A 16,686-nucleotide genomic window follows, 5' to 3' on the forward strand; every position below is an offset into this window, starting at 1 on the left:
ACTAAAATCGAATTTATTTTAATTTTCCCCGATGAAAGATTTTTTAACCTCCAGAATCTTAATATATACAGCTAAGGCTAACTTATAACGAAAAAATATTTTAGGTTCATGAAAGTGCGATAATAATCCTGTTTCAACACACCGTGAGTCTTCTTTCCCACGTTGATCCAGTGGCGATCGAAGTCAGGTTGGCGGTGTTGGCCACGAGCAGGTTTGCGGGGTTCTCGGTGTGGACAGACGAAGCGAAGCCAAAAAAGAAAAAATCTGTCCAGGAGCAATGTGTCAGCCTGATGAGTGACTTAGGTTTGGATGAAGAAGATGATCCTGGTGGCCTTACTGAGTGGCTTCAGATGTTAGCGGACGTCGGCCAAGCGCACCCCGAGGACGAGGAAGAGGCGGACGAGCTCACACCGGCAGATAGAGTTAGCTTGGTCAAAGCCATTATCAACGTCAAGTTTGGCAATGTGGGCGACGATGACGAAGAGAAAGATCATGTCTCTGGTGTCACATGCATGGATCCTAAAACCGATATAGTCATCGGGGACCATACAATACCTGACTGGTTTACCACCTACAGTACCACCAAAGATATGCCAGATAGAGTAAAGTACTACACCTGGTGGAGAGTCGTTCCGCTCCACAGTTTTAGCTTGGCGCTTGTCTCGTGTGCCGACGGGTCGAAACCAGCTTTGGAGAAATTTGAGTCAGGGGAGATTCAGTATGAAGTGTCTGAGGCGACTGACATGGTGCGTATCATGTCATACGCTGATGTATACTTAGACAACTCTGCATGTTCCGGAGCTATCGCCGAGCCGATCGACATCTTGAACCGATCGTTAGGTTTCGGTGGCTTGGTTTTGGCAGCTACCGAATTGTGGCCCTGTGCCGTGGTGGTTCACGCAAGCGGTGCTCACCAAGTTCGGTGGACAGGTGATCGTGAAAACAAAGGAGCCCGTTAGCGTTAGGCTGAATGTGGATGAAGAATGGCTCGACGAGGTCGGTTACCACATCAAGGCGGATGAGTGTCCCGCAACCGATCTATCTGTTCTAACCAGTGCCATATCGTACGAGAAGAAGGTCCAGAGGAAAGCACTGCCATACTTCACAGTCTTGACGCCGACCAAAGATGGGCACAACATGAAGGTCCATTGGACTTCATGGTACTACAACTTTGTCAACGATCTGCCTAAGAGTGGCATTCGCAGGAGAATGAAAGTGGTTAAACCCGATTTTGATGGAGTGGTCGAGTTGAATACAATCGCGTTCCCGGACAGCCGTCGCTATAAGGGGTACGCTCATCCTGAAGCATTTGTCGACAGAACCAACAGGTACATGTTGCCAATCGACTACATAGTCAATAACGGGCTCAGGTGGCCCGACCCATTCGTTGATTGGTTAAGACAAGGTCTTGTTGCTATCGAACCACACTTGCTCAATCTTGACGTTGTTGGCGCAGTGGGTGCAGCTTTGGGTCATGTCAACAAAACCATAATTGACTGGTTGAATGACAAAATCCACGGTGACAAGTCCTTTCGTAACGGATCTGATTAACGATCTGCTCGTCTCGCGAAGGGACTTTTCTGGTCTTTTTGTTTTTGGTGGGCCAAGACGGTTTGTAAATATAATAAGTAGATTTGATGTTAGTATTAGAGATAGAGATAGAGGTAAGTCTACCGCCATTGATTTCATGTCGGAGGTCGATGTCATCTTTACACGTTTTACGGCAATGGTTCAGACGTGGAAAGGTCCCAGGAGCACTGGTTGTATGAGAACAGTGACAAAAGTGTTAAGCGCGAGTGAGAGCAGAGTTGAAAGAAGTCCTCTAGGTGGTGAGGCACATTATGTTAGCGATCCAACATTGTATGCCCAATATAGTAGAGCCATCAAAGAAAAAGGCTCAGTTGAGGTTGGGGACTACACGTTTTTCAGGAATTTCAACCCTTTTGCACTTTCAAAACTTCAGCGGTGGTCTCGGTCTGATCCGGGCTTCGGCAACCACTCGACGTTCATGAAGCCATTGCTCTTCTACTACAAGGTGCTTAGGTCAGTCAAAAACACAGATATCACGGTTGATCTTTTGGGCGGGCTGATAACGTATGTCAACCAGCTTACTTTTCGGGATACGCGTGTATACTATAATGGCCGGGATAATAGTAATGATAGAGGAAGAACTAGATCGAGACAACGTCAATCAGGTCGTGGTCGATATGCCAATTTCATCTGCAATTTTTGCAAATTAAAGGGGCATATCCAGAAGCACTGTTACCGTTTTAAGCAGCAGAATCAAAAACAAAATAACATGGTGAACTTCGTGGAGCAAGAGGCTGAGACAGAAAATGTACACGACTACTTCAAAAGATTGAAGTTTGATTACGACAGCGACAGCGAGGAAGAAGAAGGTGATTATCCTTGTTTAATGGTTGCTTCTGCATGCCACAATAGCGAACCTTGTCTCCTAGATGTCAATTTAGAAGGAAAAAGTTGTTGGATGGAAGTCGATAGTGGTTCAGCGGTTTCCATAATGAATAAGACTGATTTTCTTAACAAACTTGGAAAAATTGAAATGACTGAAAGTAGAAAAAGTTTAATTGTTGTTAATGGATCCAAATTGAAAATTTTTGGGAAAGCGATCGTACATGTTTCATTAAATGGCCAATCAGCACATTTAGAACTTGTTGTTTTAGATGAAAAGCACAAGTTTACCCCTTTGATGGGTAGAAGTTGGTTAGATGTACTATGTAGTGGTTGGAGAAGCAGTTTTGCTAATATTACTTGCGTCAATAGAACATCTAGTGTTAGTATTGAAGACAGGATGGTAAGCGACATTAAATCGCGTTTTTCGAATACTTTTAATAGAGATTTTTCTTCTCCTATTAAAGGATTCGAAGCTGATCTTGTATTGAAGAAAAATCAACCAATCTTCAAAAAAGCATATCAGGTGCCGTATAGGTTAAAGGAAAAAGTATTAGATCACTTAAAACTGTTGGAAAAAGATGGTATAATTACTCCTGTCAAGACTAGCTTATGGGCTTCTCCAGTTATTGTCGTCGTTAAGAAAGATAATGATATTAGATTAGTAATAGACTGCAAAGTGTCTATAAATAAAGTTTTAATTCCTAATTCTTACCCGCTACCTACAGCCCAGGACTTATTTGCTTCACTGGCAGGCTGTAAAGTGTTCTGTTCGTTAGACTTAACTACGGCGTACACTCAGTTGCAATTGTCAGATAAATCTAAGGAATTTGTGGTGATTAACACTATTAAGGGTCTTTTCAAATACAATAGACTTCCACAAGGGGCATCATCCAGTGCTGCCATATTCCAGCAAATAATGGATGAAATTTTAAAGGACATAGATTTTGTTTTTTGTTATTTGGACGATGTCCTCATTGCTGGAGTAAACCTGGATGACTGTTACAAAAAACTGTTATTAATACTGCAACGCTTGGAAGAATATAACATCAAAGTTAACTTTAAAAAGTGCAAATTTGTCGTGTCTGAGTTGCCTTATTTGGGGCATGTTATTACTGACAAAGGGTTGTTGCCAAACCCTGAAAAAATTTCCACAATAAAGGCAGCTCCAATACCTAAAAACTCTACAGAACTTAAAGCCTTTCTTGGTCTAATAAATTATTATGGGAAATTTTTACCTAATTTAGCTACGACTTTATTCCCCTTATATAGTTTGTTGCGCAAAGACACGCGTTTTGTTTGGTCCGAAAGTTGTGATGAAGCTTTTCAAAAGAGTAAACAAAAACTTTTAGATGCTAATTTATTGACTTTTTACGATCCAAAGAAGCAAATCGTTGTTTGTTCAGACGCTTCATCCTACGGCTTGGGAGGTGTGATTTCCCACGTCATTGATGGAGCAGAGAAACCAATATGGTTCACTTCTTTCTCATTAAACCAAGCACAAAAGACCTATCCAATTTTGCATCTCGAAGCATTGGCTGTTGTTTCAACTGTAAAAAAATTTCACAAATTCTTGTACGGTCAAAAATTCACAATCTTTACGGACCATAAGCCATTGATAGGAATCCTAGGCAAGGAAGGTCGTAACTCTATTTCAGCGACAAGGTTTCAGCGTTATGCGATGGAATTATCAATCTACGACTACGAAATAATATATAGACCTTCTAGCAAAATGTCTAATGCTGATTTTTGCTCACGTTTTCCATTGAGTAGAGAGATTCCTAAAAGTTGGGATAGGTATTACATTAACAGCCTTAACTTTTCCGTAGAATTACCTATTGACCATACAACTATTGCAAAAGAAACTGAAAAAGATAATTTGCTGCTCAGGCTGCTCGACTTCACAAGAAAAGGTTCACAAGAAAATGATCTTGAAGAGGTAGATGGATGCCTTATTTTCCAAAATAGGATGGTCATACCAGCTTCTCTGCAGAACAAAGTTTTAGGGTTGCTACATGCCAATCATGTTGGCATTGTTAAGATGAAGCAGCAGGCACGTAAAAACATTTATTGGTTTGGGATAAACAGCGACATTGAGACATTTGTTCATAGTTGTGATGTATGCCTAAAAATGGCTGTGGTTCCGGGTCAAAACAAAACATCAAATTGGATTTCAGCCTCTAGGCCATTCAGCAGAATCCATGCTGATTTTTTTTTCTTTGAGAGACAAACCTTTCTTTTAGTAATTGATAGCTATTCAAAATGGCTCGAGATCTACTTCATGAAATACGGGACTGAAGCAACAAAAGTTGTTAAGCGATTTAACTCTTATTTCTCTACCTTTGGATTACCAGATATTGTTGTTACAGACAATGGGCCACCGTTCAATTCGCAATATTTCATAGGATTTCTTGAGAGGCAAGAGATACAAGTTTTGAAAAGCCCACCCTATCATCCACAAAGTAACGGCCAAGCTGAACGTTTAGTAAGAGTAACCAAAGATGTTTTGAAAAAGTTCATGCTGGATCCCAACACAAAGCATTTGGACATGGAGGATAAGTTAAGTTACTTCCTTTTCAATTACCGTAATACCTGTTTATCTGATGGGGATAAATATCCGTCAGAAAAAGTACTGAGCTATCGTCCCAAAACACTAATTGATTTGATGAATCCAAGGAAAACATGTAAACAACTGGCAACACAGAATACTGATTTTAATGTTACAGACCATAACAAGGAAAATGTTGATGTTAGTGTTACTAAAGATAAATTTGCTACTTTGACAGCAGGGGATAAGGTTTATTACAAGAATCCTAACTCTAAAGACATTCCCAAATGGATCGAAGCTGTATTTATTAAACGTATCTCTCAAAACATCTTACAGATTGCCATCGGAGCGCACATCATCTCGGCTCACAAGGGGCAGGTGAATCTACCGCGCAAAGCCGGACTTAGGCGTAACGTAACGTTCCGGATGGGTGGACAGGATTGCCAGGAACCGACGACATCTACTGGTCGTAACTCCGGAGTTGAAGATGTCCAGGATTCTCGAGCTGTATCTGGTCAAAATTCGCATGTGGTGCTCGACAGAGATAGAGGTACGAAGAGGAAGTATGACAGCATCGACGATGAAGATTTGTTCATGGGATTCCCATCCCATGAATTCGTTCCACCGCCATCGAAATGTGAGGTGCATCCGACAGTGTTATTATCGAATGAAGGCATGCAGTCAAAAAGTGAATTAAGAAGATCTAAGAGAATTAAGCGTAAGGTTTCTAATGAAGACCATGTGTATTTCAAATGAAATTTCAATAATATTGATATCGAAGTAAAAGAATAAGTACTAGTTGAGTGAAGTCAATTTGCATGATCTAGGTTTCAATAATCAGTTCTGATTTAAATAATACTTGTAGTAAAATATCATAATCTGAAAGAATTACAGTGATAACATGAATTAGTTTTTTCAATGCATTTCATGATCTTAAGGGAAGAGATGTTACGTATTATTGTTTCCGTGTATGAGGTAAAGTTAGCCCTTTCGAACTATAACATCAATGACTCACTACCAACATATGAGAATGTAAACAGATGTGAAGCTATTGTTATGTAGGATATAAAAGTGACCTCGAATAAACGATTGTTCTCTTTCGACTCAACAAGTTACTTCGTACGTTTCAAAGCGATGCGCTAAGAGCATGGAGGGAGGTAGAAAAATCTGTTCAGAGAGAACCGAATTGCACGTTGATTCAATCCCAATCAAGCCTGACGGATAATTGTTGGAAGTTTATCGCAGAATTCTCACTGCAAAGTAATTTTTGAAAGATCGATAAGGCATTGTGAAATGCATAATGTATGACTAACTTGTTCAACCAAACCATTTACCACTCTGATAAGATATCGAGCAAAACAGCTCCAGATTGATATCAACCTTATTGACGCTATTAAAACCTACACGCGTGTGGTAGATACCTACCTACCGTTTTGATGCACATTTTGAAAACTCAAACTAGAATCGCGTTGGTCATGAGTCTTGCCTCGCGAACCATACTCCCTACAAACCGAACAAAATTCTCCCTCTTACCTTTGGATTACCTTTCCTAGTCGCTAACCGAGTTGCTCTGGCGAATCAGCGGCGTGACGGTCGAGTTGTGGCGCGTCTTCCGGGATCCCTCGCTGTCCAGCTCCGACGACGGTGTGGTCGAGTTGCTCAGGGCGAACGTTTTGTCGAAATCGATGGTGGCGTACCCGAGGGCTGCCTTCTTGGGGCTTTCCGGTGGCAACAGGCCGGTTCCAAGTGGTTGCTGCTGCTGTTGCGCCTGAGATGCGGAGTCGTTGATTGCGTTGTTCAGATTGACGGCGGCCGGGTTGTTGTTGTTGGCGTTGAGAGCGGCGGCGGTGGCGTTACCAGCGCCCGTCGCTGTCGGTGAGGTGACTTCCGACCCGGTGGACGTATTCTGCTGCGACTGGTTCAGATCGAGAACGCAGTAGTTGACGTAGGATTTGGCCGTCGTTGGGGTGCACGGTTCGGATGATTCCGGGAGCTGCACGTTGGCGAAGATGTCCGGCTTTGAGTAGCGACCACGAAACAGTACGGTTTTGATCTCGCTTGGTTCCAAGTTGGCATAGCAACGGGTCGATTCCATGGAATAGCTGGAGTTCATACGTAGGTGCGCAAACATATTCGGCCCGACCGAGGTTGGTGTTTTCACGTTCTGATACTGATTCTCGTCGAAAGAGCCGCTATTGTTGTTGATCGACATTAGACTAGAGTTGCTTTTGCTGGCCGGTTTCGTTTTGGCTTTTAGCGCGGCTTCGGGCAAGCAGCCAATATTGACGTTCATGTACATCCGCGAGGGGTCGATTGCGTCTGGGGTCGTAACGGGAAGCTCTAATGGCAGCGGCTTGAGGTCGCCTTTATTAACGTAAGAACTTTGTTCCAGTTCTGTTATCGGGGCTATTTCCTTTGGTGGAGCGTCTAAGGAAACACGATTTACAATACTGGCGCCTGTCAAGCTCACACCGTGAATGGTGGAATCCTTAACGGGGAATTCCTGATATAGATTACTAACGCCATGATGGATTCCGACGCCTGCACTATTCGATGGCAAAGGATTCAAAGTGGTAACTTCCAGTATGTTGCTCACACTATTGGGAGACGACGGCGACGTCACATCCGGACTAACAGGCCCACTGCTCACCGAGCTCAGTCTCATTCCCTGCTGAAACCGGGTTGTAATCGTTTCCGGTTGTCCGCAAGGTCGGTTAGGCGTCGGTTCCAAATAATTGGTTTCAATCGGAAGCGTGTCCGTGCTCCTACTTTGGTTAGAATTTGAATGTATAGTTCCGTTGGGACTGAGCGACTGACTAGTGGCCATCCCGGCGCGATTCACCACATAACTTCCGGTTCCGGAACCGCCGTGTTGCCCACTCCTGGTTGCCGTATTATTTTGTGATACACTCCTGGCCGCTACTGACGGACCAGTCGAGGCCATCGGAATCGGATGCGGATCATTTGGATTCGTCGTCTCATCGCTGAATATCCGCCCCTGAATGTAAGACTGGACCGTGTAAAACAACGTTTCCGCCCTTGTACATTTGAAAGCGTAAATTCCTTCCCCGGTCGTACACCTCCGCCCAGCTTCGAAGCTGAACTGATCCACGTTAAAGCCGTACCTTCGCAGGCATTTCAGGGGCCACGTCGTCGGCTCTTTGCCCTTCCGGTACAGCGTCAGTTCAGTCCGTGACACTTCTAGCTGACCACTCCACAAAGCGGTCCCATCGTCGTCAATATTTATCACGTAGAATATATTCGGATCTAGATCGTTGATATCTTTCTTCGAATTGATGCAACCCATCCTCTCACAAGCACCAGCAAGTCCAGCAACACCAGTTTCAAACCATTATTTCAGCATCGAAGCATCCACTCAGCAAAACATTCTAACATTCCGGCATCAAGGAGGAGGAACTTCCCTTTCTCGTCCGTCGGCGCTCTTTGTGTCGGCTGTACACACTTTTCTCCTACACAGCAAACGGCATCGCTTTCCGACTAAACCTGCACCATTTTCCGACGTCTCTAGAATCACGGTACACTTTCGTACAGTTTTCACTTTTTTCGGTTGCACTTTTACGCACTTTTTGCAAATTTGCTGACGACTAAAGAAATGGAAAATTTTAATTTCATGAATTTTCTACTATTTTTACCTACAAAAGATTCTTCCTTGACTTCTTCTTATGTGCTCAGGCGGCTGTCAAAATTCATAACTTGCATACAAGCTTTAGTTGCAATCAAGTTGTACTAAATTACCAACACAAAAAATTGCGGTGTGAGAATCATTTCCCCGAATTGGGATTCCCACCAGAAAGGTTTTTTATTTCCCGAAATGACCAAATTGAGGGGGGTGACACCAGGGGGGTGACGAAGGGCCAGAATCAGCAACCCAGCATTCGATTCAACATGGCGTCCAATGTTTTTGTTTTGATTGCTTGATTCATGGAAAAAATGCACTTGAAACATCGACACTGCTTCGCTGCGACATAATATTTATCGTGCAAAGTGATAAAGAAAGAGAAACAATCATAAAAAACAACAATTTCAATTGGTGATTTGATGTTGCATGAAGAAGAAGAAGAACAGCGATGATGTTTTGAAAAATCCCTATCCCTATAACACACACACTTAAATTAAATCGCCGACCTCAGCAAACGGATTGCCGAGAATCCAACAGCCGAGAATCCGGTAATAATGTTCACTGAATCTCGGTAATTTTTTTACCGAGATGTCGTTAAAACTTTGCCGAGATCTCGGTAATCCAACTTTTTACCGAGATCTCGGCAAAGTTCACCGAGACTCGGTAATGGTTTACCGAAATCTCGGTAAAAAATTACCGAGAATCAGTAAAAATTTTACCGAGATTGTTGCGTACACCTTATGTGCGCCACGGCACCTGTACAAACATACACCACATTGATCGCAGACCTGCCGACTGAACATCTTGTCCGACAACGTGAAGGTGGCAGCGACTCTGACACACAGTTTGACAGCGGTATTTTGACGTCCCGACAGAAGAGCAAAACGTGCAAGTCATTGGCTTAACGAAGGCAGAACGATTTTAGTGTGAAAAAATCTTTGAATTTATTATTCTATTGTGCTAAATATCCAATGTGAATTTTCTTTAGACTAAGAAACTTTATCAGGTAGATCTTAAATCATTAGATTGCGAAAGGATTTCTAATATATTTGTTAAATTAAAGGTGCGCTACAAAGTCAGAGCGAGATTCGTGAGCAGTGCGTAAACGCGTTAAGATCTCGTTGCTTAGGTAATTCGGCAAATTTCGTGAATTCTCAGTATAGTTAAATTGTTTTTCGTTTAGGACACTTAAAACCTTTATTAATCGTGTTTATCAGTATCCGGGTATCGAACACGAACGCCGCAGAAACGTAAGTGCTTATCACACTATTTATAACCTTAAAACTAAATGAACTATTCCTCCAGGAAATTTTTAACCGTTCTCCTAAATAAAACGCGTTAAAGTTACGAATTTGCGTTTTAATCTGTTGCATCCGCAACATTTTAAAAATTTCGTTTCCCGGATCGATCCACGATGCCAAGGAAGAACCGTCGTCGCAACCAAGTGCCGGAGGACAGCATCCAGCAGACGTGCCTGCTCTGCAATCTTCCGGACGACAGCGAAATGGTCTGCTGCGATAAATGCAAGCAGTGGTTTCACTTCAACTGCGTCGGAGTCAACGAAGATGTGGCTAACCGCTCATGGAGCTGCCCGGATTGCGCCGAAGCTAGAGATCCGGCTCTACAGCTGCCACTGTCATCGACCCCGCCAGCAGTAGTTACAGGTGAGCTGCAATCGTTTCGACCACCTCAATCGCCCTTTGCGTCCCCGCGAGTGCCAATTGCGCCCCCGACAAGAGTTTCGCCAGTGCCCTCTCCTCGAACACCAACCCCGCGCCCTCGTGTTTCTGGAGTGCAAATGAATCCCCCACCGACACCGCTTCCGCGTACCCCTCGACCGCAAAACCAACTGCCACCAGTGGCAGAGATTCCAGAAGTGCAAATCGTCGATCCGGAAGTGGCAGATGAAGTGCATCTTGTGAATAGACTGCCAGTGGACCTACGAATTCAGTTTTTGGAGCAGCAGGAAGCAATCGAGCAACGATATCTGCGTCGTAGATTCCAGTTGTTGTTGGAGACTCCAGTCAACGTGAATGCACCGAGCGGACATGAAGAAAACGTTCCGGTAGATCGAAACATCGGATTCCCACCTGTGTTCCACTCCTCACCAGTGTGTCACAACCAGTTGCCTCCACGTCCCACATCCCAAAACAGAATTGTTTCACCTTTCGTTCCAATATTGCAACCTCAGCGTCCGAATCATGACCAACCGAGTGTGTCAGGGGTTCCCATATCGCGAATCGACCGGCAAGTGAATTTTTCGGCTTTTCGCTCGCACCCAACCGATCCAACCATACACCGTCCTATCGCTTCGACGCTCATTCCGCCTCAGACTGACAATCATCCTACTGTGCCCGCATTCTCGCATCCCGGGGACAATCATCGACCGCGCAATTCTGCTTTCGCTCCGCTCATGGGTAGTTTGCGTCCACCCGCTCAGGAATTGTTTCCGTCCGCTTTTCACGATGATCCTACAGTGGTGGGAGGAACGGCGCTGCTCAACAAAAGCCAAATCGCCGCTCGTCATGCAGTCCCAAAGGAGTTACCTATCTTTACCGGCGAACCAGAGGAGTGGCCCCTATTTTTCGCTTCGTTCGAGAATACGACGCACCTCTGCGGATTCACAGCTGAGGAGAACATGGTCCGACTACAAAAATGCCTTAAAGGGAAGGCGTTAGAAGCGGTAAAATGCCAACTGTTGCACCCAAGCAACTTAGATCAAGTTATCGCTACTCTGAAGATGCTTTTCGGTCGGCCGGAAATTATCGTTCATTCGCTGCTTCAGAAGATCAACAGTCTGCCTGCTCCCAAAGCAGATCGTCTTGGAACACTCGTGGACTTCGCTTTGGCTGTTCGCAACATGGTGGCCACAGTCAAGGCTTGTGAACTGGAAGAGCATCTATGCAACCTCACACTTCTGCACAGTTTGACAGAGCGACTTCCTCCAATGATTCGTCTGAATTGGGCGACCCATCGTCAGTCTCTTCAATCAGTAACGTTAGCCGAGTTCAGCGACTGGTTGTACAAGCTAGCAGAAGCAGCTAGCACAGTGACGATGCCTCAGTTCGCTGGTGCTATCGATAACAAATCGCGCCGTGGCAGGAAGGATGATGGTTTTTTGAACGCACATGCTGAAGCAACTCCGAAAGTGAAGCAACTAGATACGAACCGTGCTTGTCTTATCTGCCAGGGAAGTTGTGCCGCAGTAGAAAAGTGTGGGCGCTTTCTGTCGTTCGGACTTTCCGCTCGTTGGGATGAACTTCGGGAACACAAGCTGTGTCGCAGCTGTTTGGGCAACCATCGTGGTCCGTGCAAGTCCGCAAAGCCGTGCGGGAAAAGCGGTTGTCAGTACAAGCACCATCGGCTGCTGCACAACGACGCCAAAGACAAACCGGAAACATCATCGTCTGGTTCCCGCGGTCAAGCCAAAGGGCTACAACAAGCCGTTGCTCCGGTGTCACGGGACGTCGAATCCTGCAACACACATCGAGGAGGAAGCAAATCTGCTCTATTCCAGTACATTCCGATTGTGCTGTACAACAACGGGATCGAGCTGCGTACCCATGCATTCCTGGACAGTGGATCGTCTCTAACGTTGATGGAGGAAAGTTTGGCGAAGCAGTTGGACCTGAACGGTGAGAAGAGCCCCCTGTGCCTGCGGTGGACAGCTGATACCTGCCGATATGAAAAAGACGCCACAATCGTTTCCCTCAACATCTCCGGCACATACGATGGTAGCAGTCTACATACTTTACGGGAAGTCTACACGGTAAAGGATTTGAAGCTGCCAACACAATCGCTACCTACTGAAGAACTGGCAGACAAGTACTCGCATCTAAAGGGTTTGCCAATTGAACCCTACTCCAATGTTCAGCCGAAGTTATTGATCGGCGTGAGCAACGCAAGGGTGATGCATATTTTGGATGATCGCGAAGGGAAGCTGGATGAACCTGTTGCAGTGAAGACGCGTCTTGGCTGGACGGTCTACGGCACGTATGCGTCGGTGAAAGATTCGATTCCACGACTCCCGCACAGCTTCCATATTTGTTCACATTTCCACGGAACGGATGACAGCCTGCACGAAGCAGTCAAAAATTACTTCGCTCTCGATAGTCTGGGAATCAGCGCTCCACAAAATCAGCTTCTCTCCAAGGAAGATGAGCGGGCTCTAGCGATGCTGCGTGAAGTCACGACTTTTCAAGATGGGAGATACCAGGCAGGCCTACTGTGGAAATACGACGACGTGCGACTACCCAACAATCGATCCATGGCATTGAGACGTCATCGTTGTCTGACCAAGAGGATGGAACGCGAGCCGCAGTTAGCTAGAACTTTGCGAGCGAAGATGCAGGACTATGAGCAGAAGGGATACATCCGTAAGTTGACACCTGAGGAGAGTCGTGCCACCGGAGATCGCACATGGTACTTGCCGATTTTTCCGGTATTCAACCCTAACAAACCGGGGAAGATCAGGATTGTCTTTGATGCAGCTGCGTCCCTCGGTGATGTTTCCCTCAATTCCGTACTGATGAAAGGACCGGACCAACTAAACGCTTTGCCGCCAGTGCTATACAAGTTTCGAGAGCGGTTGATCGGTCTCGGTGGCGATGTTGCCGAGATGTTCCATCAGATAAGAATGCGACCGTCAGACGAACACAGTCAGCGGATCTTGTGGTGTGATTCTGAGGACCCAACTGAGCCATGCGATTACGTGATGCAGGTTGTAACTTTTGGCGCTACCTGTTCACCCAGTACAGCGCTGTATGTCCTGAACGAAAATGCGTCACGATTCGAGGAAAAGTACCCCGTCGCAGTTGATGCTATCTGCCGTCGTCACTACGTCGACGATATGTTGACCAGCGTTGATACCGAGGAAGAAGCGATCCAGTTAGCGAAGGAAGTTCGATACATTCATCACGAAGGTGGGTTCCATATGCGGAACTGGGTGTCGAATTCGTCAGCTGTACTTGAGGCCCTCGGAGAGAACCCTAAGTCCGAAAAGTCGATGGAAATGAATACGGAGCTCGCCATGGAAAAAGTTCTCGGTATGTGGTGGAACACAACGTCGGATGTCTTCAGTTATAAACTCTGTACAGACCGCAACCGAGAGCTTCTGTCCGGTGCCAAGCACCCCACCAAGCGTGATGTACTTCGTACACTGATGGCTATCTACGATCCCTTAGGACTCATCGCGCATTACCTGATGTATTTGAAGGTATTGCTACAAGAGATCTGGAGAGCGAAGACCGGGTGGGACGATCCGATCGAAGAAAAGCATCTGGAGAAATGGTTGACCTGGTTACGCATACTTCCCGAGCTGGAGTCCGTCAAGATACCTCGTTGTTATTTCCGACACGTGGCAGGAATCGACAATGCTACTGTGGAGCTCCATACTTTCGTCGATGCTAGTGAAAGTGGCTTCGCGGCCGTGTCTTATTTCCGCTTCGAAGTGGATGGCTACGTCGAATGTGCCCTAATCGGAAGTAAAACAAGAGTGGCACCTCTCAAGTTCGTCTCCATCCCACGACTGGAGCTGCAAGCAGCTGTTATTGGTACGCGTTTGGCACAGAGCGTTGCAGAGGGTCATTCTATCAAAATTGATCGTCGCTATTTCTGGACGGACGCTCGAGACGTCATGTGTTGGTTACAGTCTGATCACCGACGTTATTCGCAGTTCGTGGCCTTTCGTGTTGGCGAAATACTGGAGGCAACGGACATCACCGAGTGGAGATGGCTTGGCACGAAACACAACGTTGCAGATGATGGTACAAAATGGAAGTGCAGGCCAGATCTCAAGCCAACAAGCCGTTGGTTTACAGGTCCATCGTTTCTATGGAATCCAAAGAGCGAATGGCCGTCTTCAACTCTGAATTCCGACGAGACTACGAACGAACTCCGTGCGAGCTTTCTGTACCACATGGAAGGCACAGTACGAACCATTCTGCAGGCAGAAAATTACTCGTCCTGGCAACGTTTGCTACGGGTGACAGCTTTCGTTCATCGTTTCATTGGGAACATCAAACGCAAACAGAAGAAGGAGTCAATGATCCTCGGACCGCTCACACAAGACGAACTTTCCGCAGCGGAATCATTCCAGTTTCGACAAGCCCAGGCAGACGTGTACGGCGAGCAGTTAGCAGCAATTTCATCAAAAAAAACGACTGAAGAAGACAGATAGCCTATTCAAGCTGAACCCGTTTCTCGATGATCGCGGAGTGATCACGCTAAGGTCAGTTTACCTATTTTTCTAAAATATGGGTAAATTTTACTCAAATATGCGTAAATTTTACGCAAATATGAGTAAATAAAACTCATATTTTGGAAAAGTGCACATTCGCATTTATGGGTAATATTTACCCATATTTGGGTTACAATTACTCATATTTAGGTACACACTACCCATATTTGAGTCTTGTTTACCTATATTAGAGTATCATTTACGCATATTTGCGGTTGTGCACTTTTTGGAAAAAAGGTAAACTGAGCTTAGCGTGATGCGCATCCACAGTCGATTGGGAGAGTGTGACTTTGTGGACGAAAGTGAACGGAATCCTATCGTACTTCCTCGTGATCATCCCACTACCCGTCTCATCGTCGCCAATGTGCATCAACGTTACCAGCATCAGTGCCATGAAACCTGTGTAAACGAAGTTCGGCGAGAGTTCTACATTCCACGAGTACGCAGAGTTTGTGAACAGGTTCGTCGGAGCTGTCAGCAATGTAAGATCAGCAGTGCGAGACCGGAACCACCAGCAATGGGATCCCTTCCCAAAGCACGAGTAGCAGCCTTTGTACGTCCGTTTTCCTACGTCGGCGTAGACTTCTTTGGACCCTTTCTCGTCCTCATTGGTCGTCGACACGAGAAACGTTGGGGTGTGATTGTTACTTGCCTGTCAACCCGGGCGATACATCTCGAGTTAGCCGCTTCGCTGAACACAAGTTCCTGCATTATGGCGCTACGAAACTGCTTCGCTCGTCGTGGGACTCCTGTAGAGATTAGAAGCGATCGTGGAACTAATTTCGTCGGCGCAGATAAGGAACTTAAGGCTGCGGTGACTGCGCTAGATCAGAACAAGCTGATGACCGAATTCAACAGTCCGACAACATCGTGGGTTTTCAATCCTCCAGCGTCCCCACATATGGGTGGCTGCTGGGAACGTCTCATCCAGTCAGTAAAGAAAGTTCTAGCCATCATCAAACCTCAGCGGGTGCCTACAGAGGAGGTGTTACGAAGCTATTTGATTCAGGTTGAGCACATCGTCAACAGTCGTCCTTTGACACACGTTCCCGTAGATGACTGTTCGTCACCGGCATTGACTCCCAACCATTTTTTGCTGGGATCGTCGAACGGATCCAAACCGCTCGTACCGTATACGGATTGTCCAACTGCGCTTCAACAATCCTGGAAATCTTCGGAGGCACTGGCGAATCGTTTCTGGCAACGATGGGTCACAGAGTACTTGCCTACAATCACTCGACGAACTAAATGGTTCTACCCAGTGAAGCCTATTGCGGTAGGTGACGTTGTCGTAGTAGCGGATCCTGATCTGGCACGGAATCACTGGCCCAAAGGACGGGTTGTATCGGTGAAGACTTCAACGGATGGGCAAGTTCGTTCGGCTGTTGTACAGACTGCTTCCGGATTCTACGACAGACCTGCGACCAAGTTAGCTGTATTGGACATCGGTGCAAACGGAAGTGAGCCGGACCAGAGTCCAACTACTGGGGGGGACTGTTGCGTACACCTTATGTGCGCCACGGCACCTGTACAAACATACACCACATTGATCGCAGACCTGCCGACTGAACATCTTGTCCGACAACGTGAAGGTGGCAGCGACTCTGACACACAGTTTGACAGCGGTATTTTGACGTCCCGACAGAAGAGCAAAACGTGCAAGTCATTGGCTTAACGAAGGCAGAACGATTTTAGTGTGAAAAAATCTTTGAATTTATTATTCTATTGTGCTAAATATCCAATGTGAATTTTCTTTAGACTAAGAAACTTTATCAGGTAGATCTTAAATCATTAGATTGCGAAAGGATTTCTAATATATTTGTTAAATTAAAGGTGCGCTACAAAGTC

The 16,686-nt window shown here is 45.7% G+C and overlaps 3 protein-coding genes across 3 annotated transcripts; 2 read left to right on the forward strand and 1 right to left on the reverse strand.

The window, feature by feature from the left end:
• Positions 1–6,496: 6,496 nt before the first annotated feature.
• On the reverse strand, positions 6,497–8,671 carry LOC109432885 (mucin-2). Its single transcript, XM_019709251.3, has one exon. It carries the CDS (start codon positions 8,265–8,267, stop codon positions 6,510–6,512), a length of 1,758 nt encoding a protein of 585 aa, XP_019564796.3. The 5' UTR covers positions 8,268–8,671; the 3' UTR covers positions 6,497–6,509.
• Positions 8,672–10,014: 1,343 nt separating this feature from the next.
• Positions 10,015–14,778, forward strand: LOC134286379 (uncharacterized). Its single transcript, XM_062847990.1, has one exon. The coding sequence runs from the start codon at positions 10,015–10,017 to the stop codon at positions 14,776–14,778; it is 4,764 nt and encodes a 1,587-aa protein (XP_062703974.1).
• A 316-nt stretch (positions 14,779–15,094) lies between these two features.
• LOC134286380 (uncharacterized) lies at positions 15,095–16,513 on the forward strand. Its single transcript, XM_062847991.1, has one exon. It carries the CDS (start codon positions 15,095–15,097, stop codon positions 16,511–16,513), a length of 1,419 nt encoding a protein of 472 aa, XP_062703975.1.
• Positions 16,514–16,686: the final 173 nt, after the last annotated feature.

The sequence above is a fragment of the Aedes albopictus genome, chromosome 2, assembly GCF_035046485.1.
Source record: "Aedes albopictus strain Foshan chromosome 2, AalbF5, whole genome shotgun sequence".
Taxonomy (NCBI): Eukaryota; Metazoa; Arthropoda; class Insecta; order Diptera; family Culicidae; genus Aedes; species Aedes albopictus.

What these genes read in the sequence shown, in the direction of transcription:
- LOC109432885 (XM_019709251.3), bottom strand. Translation starts at nt 8,267, where the DNA reads ATGGGTTGCATCAATTCGAAGAAAGATATCAACGATCTAGATCCGAAT.
- LOC134286379 (XM_062847990.1), top strand. Translation starts at nt 10,015, where the DNA reads ATGCCAAGGAAGAACCGTCGTCGCAACCAAGTGCCGGAGGACAGCATC.
- LOC134286380 (XM_062847991.1), top strand. Translation starts at nt 15,095, where the DNA reads ATGCGCATCCACAGTCGATTGGGAGAGTGTGACTTTGTGGACGAAAGT.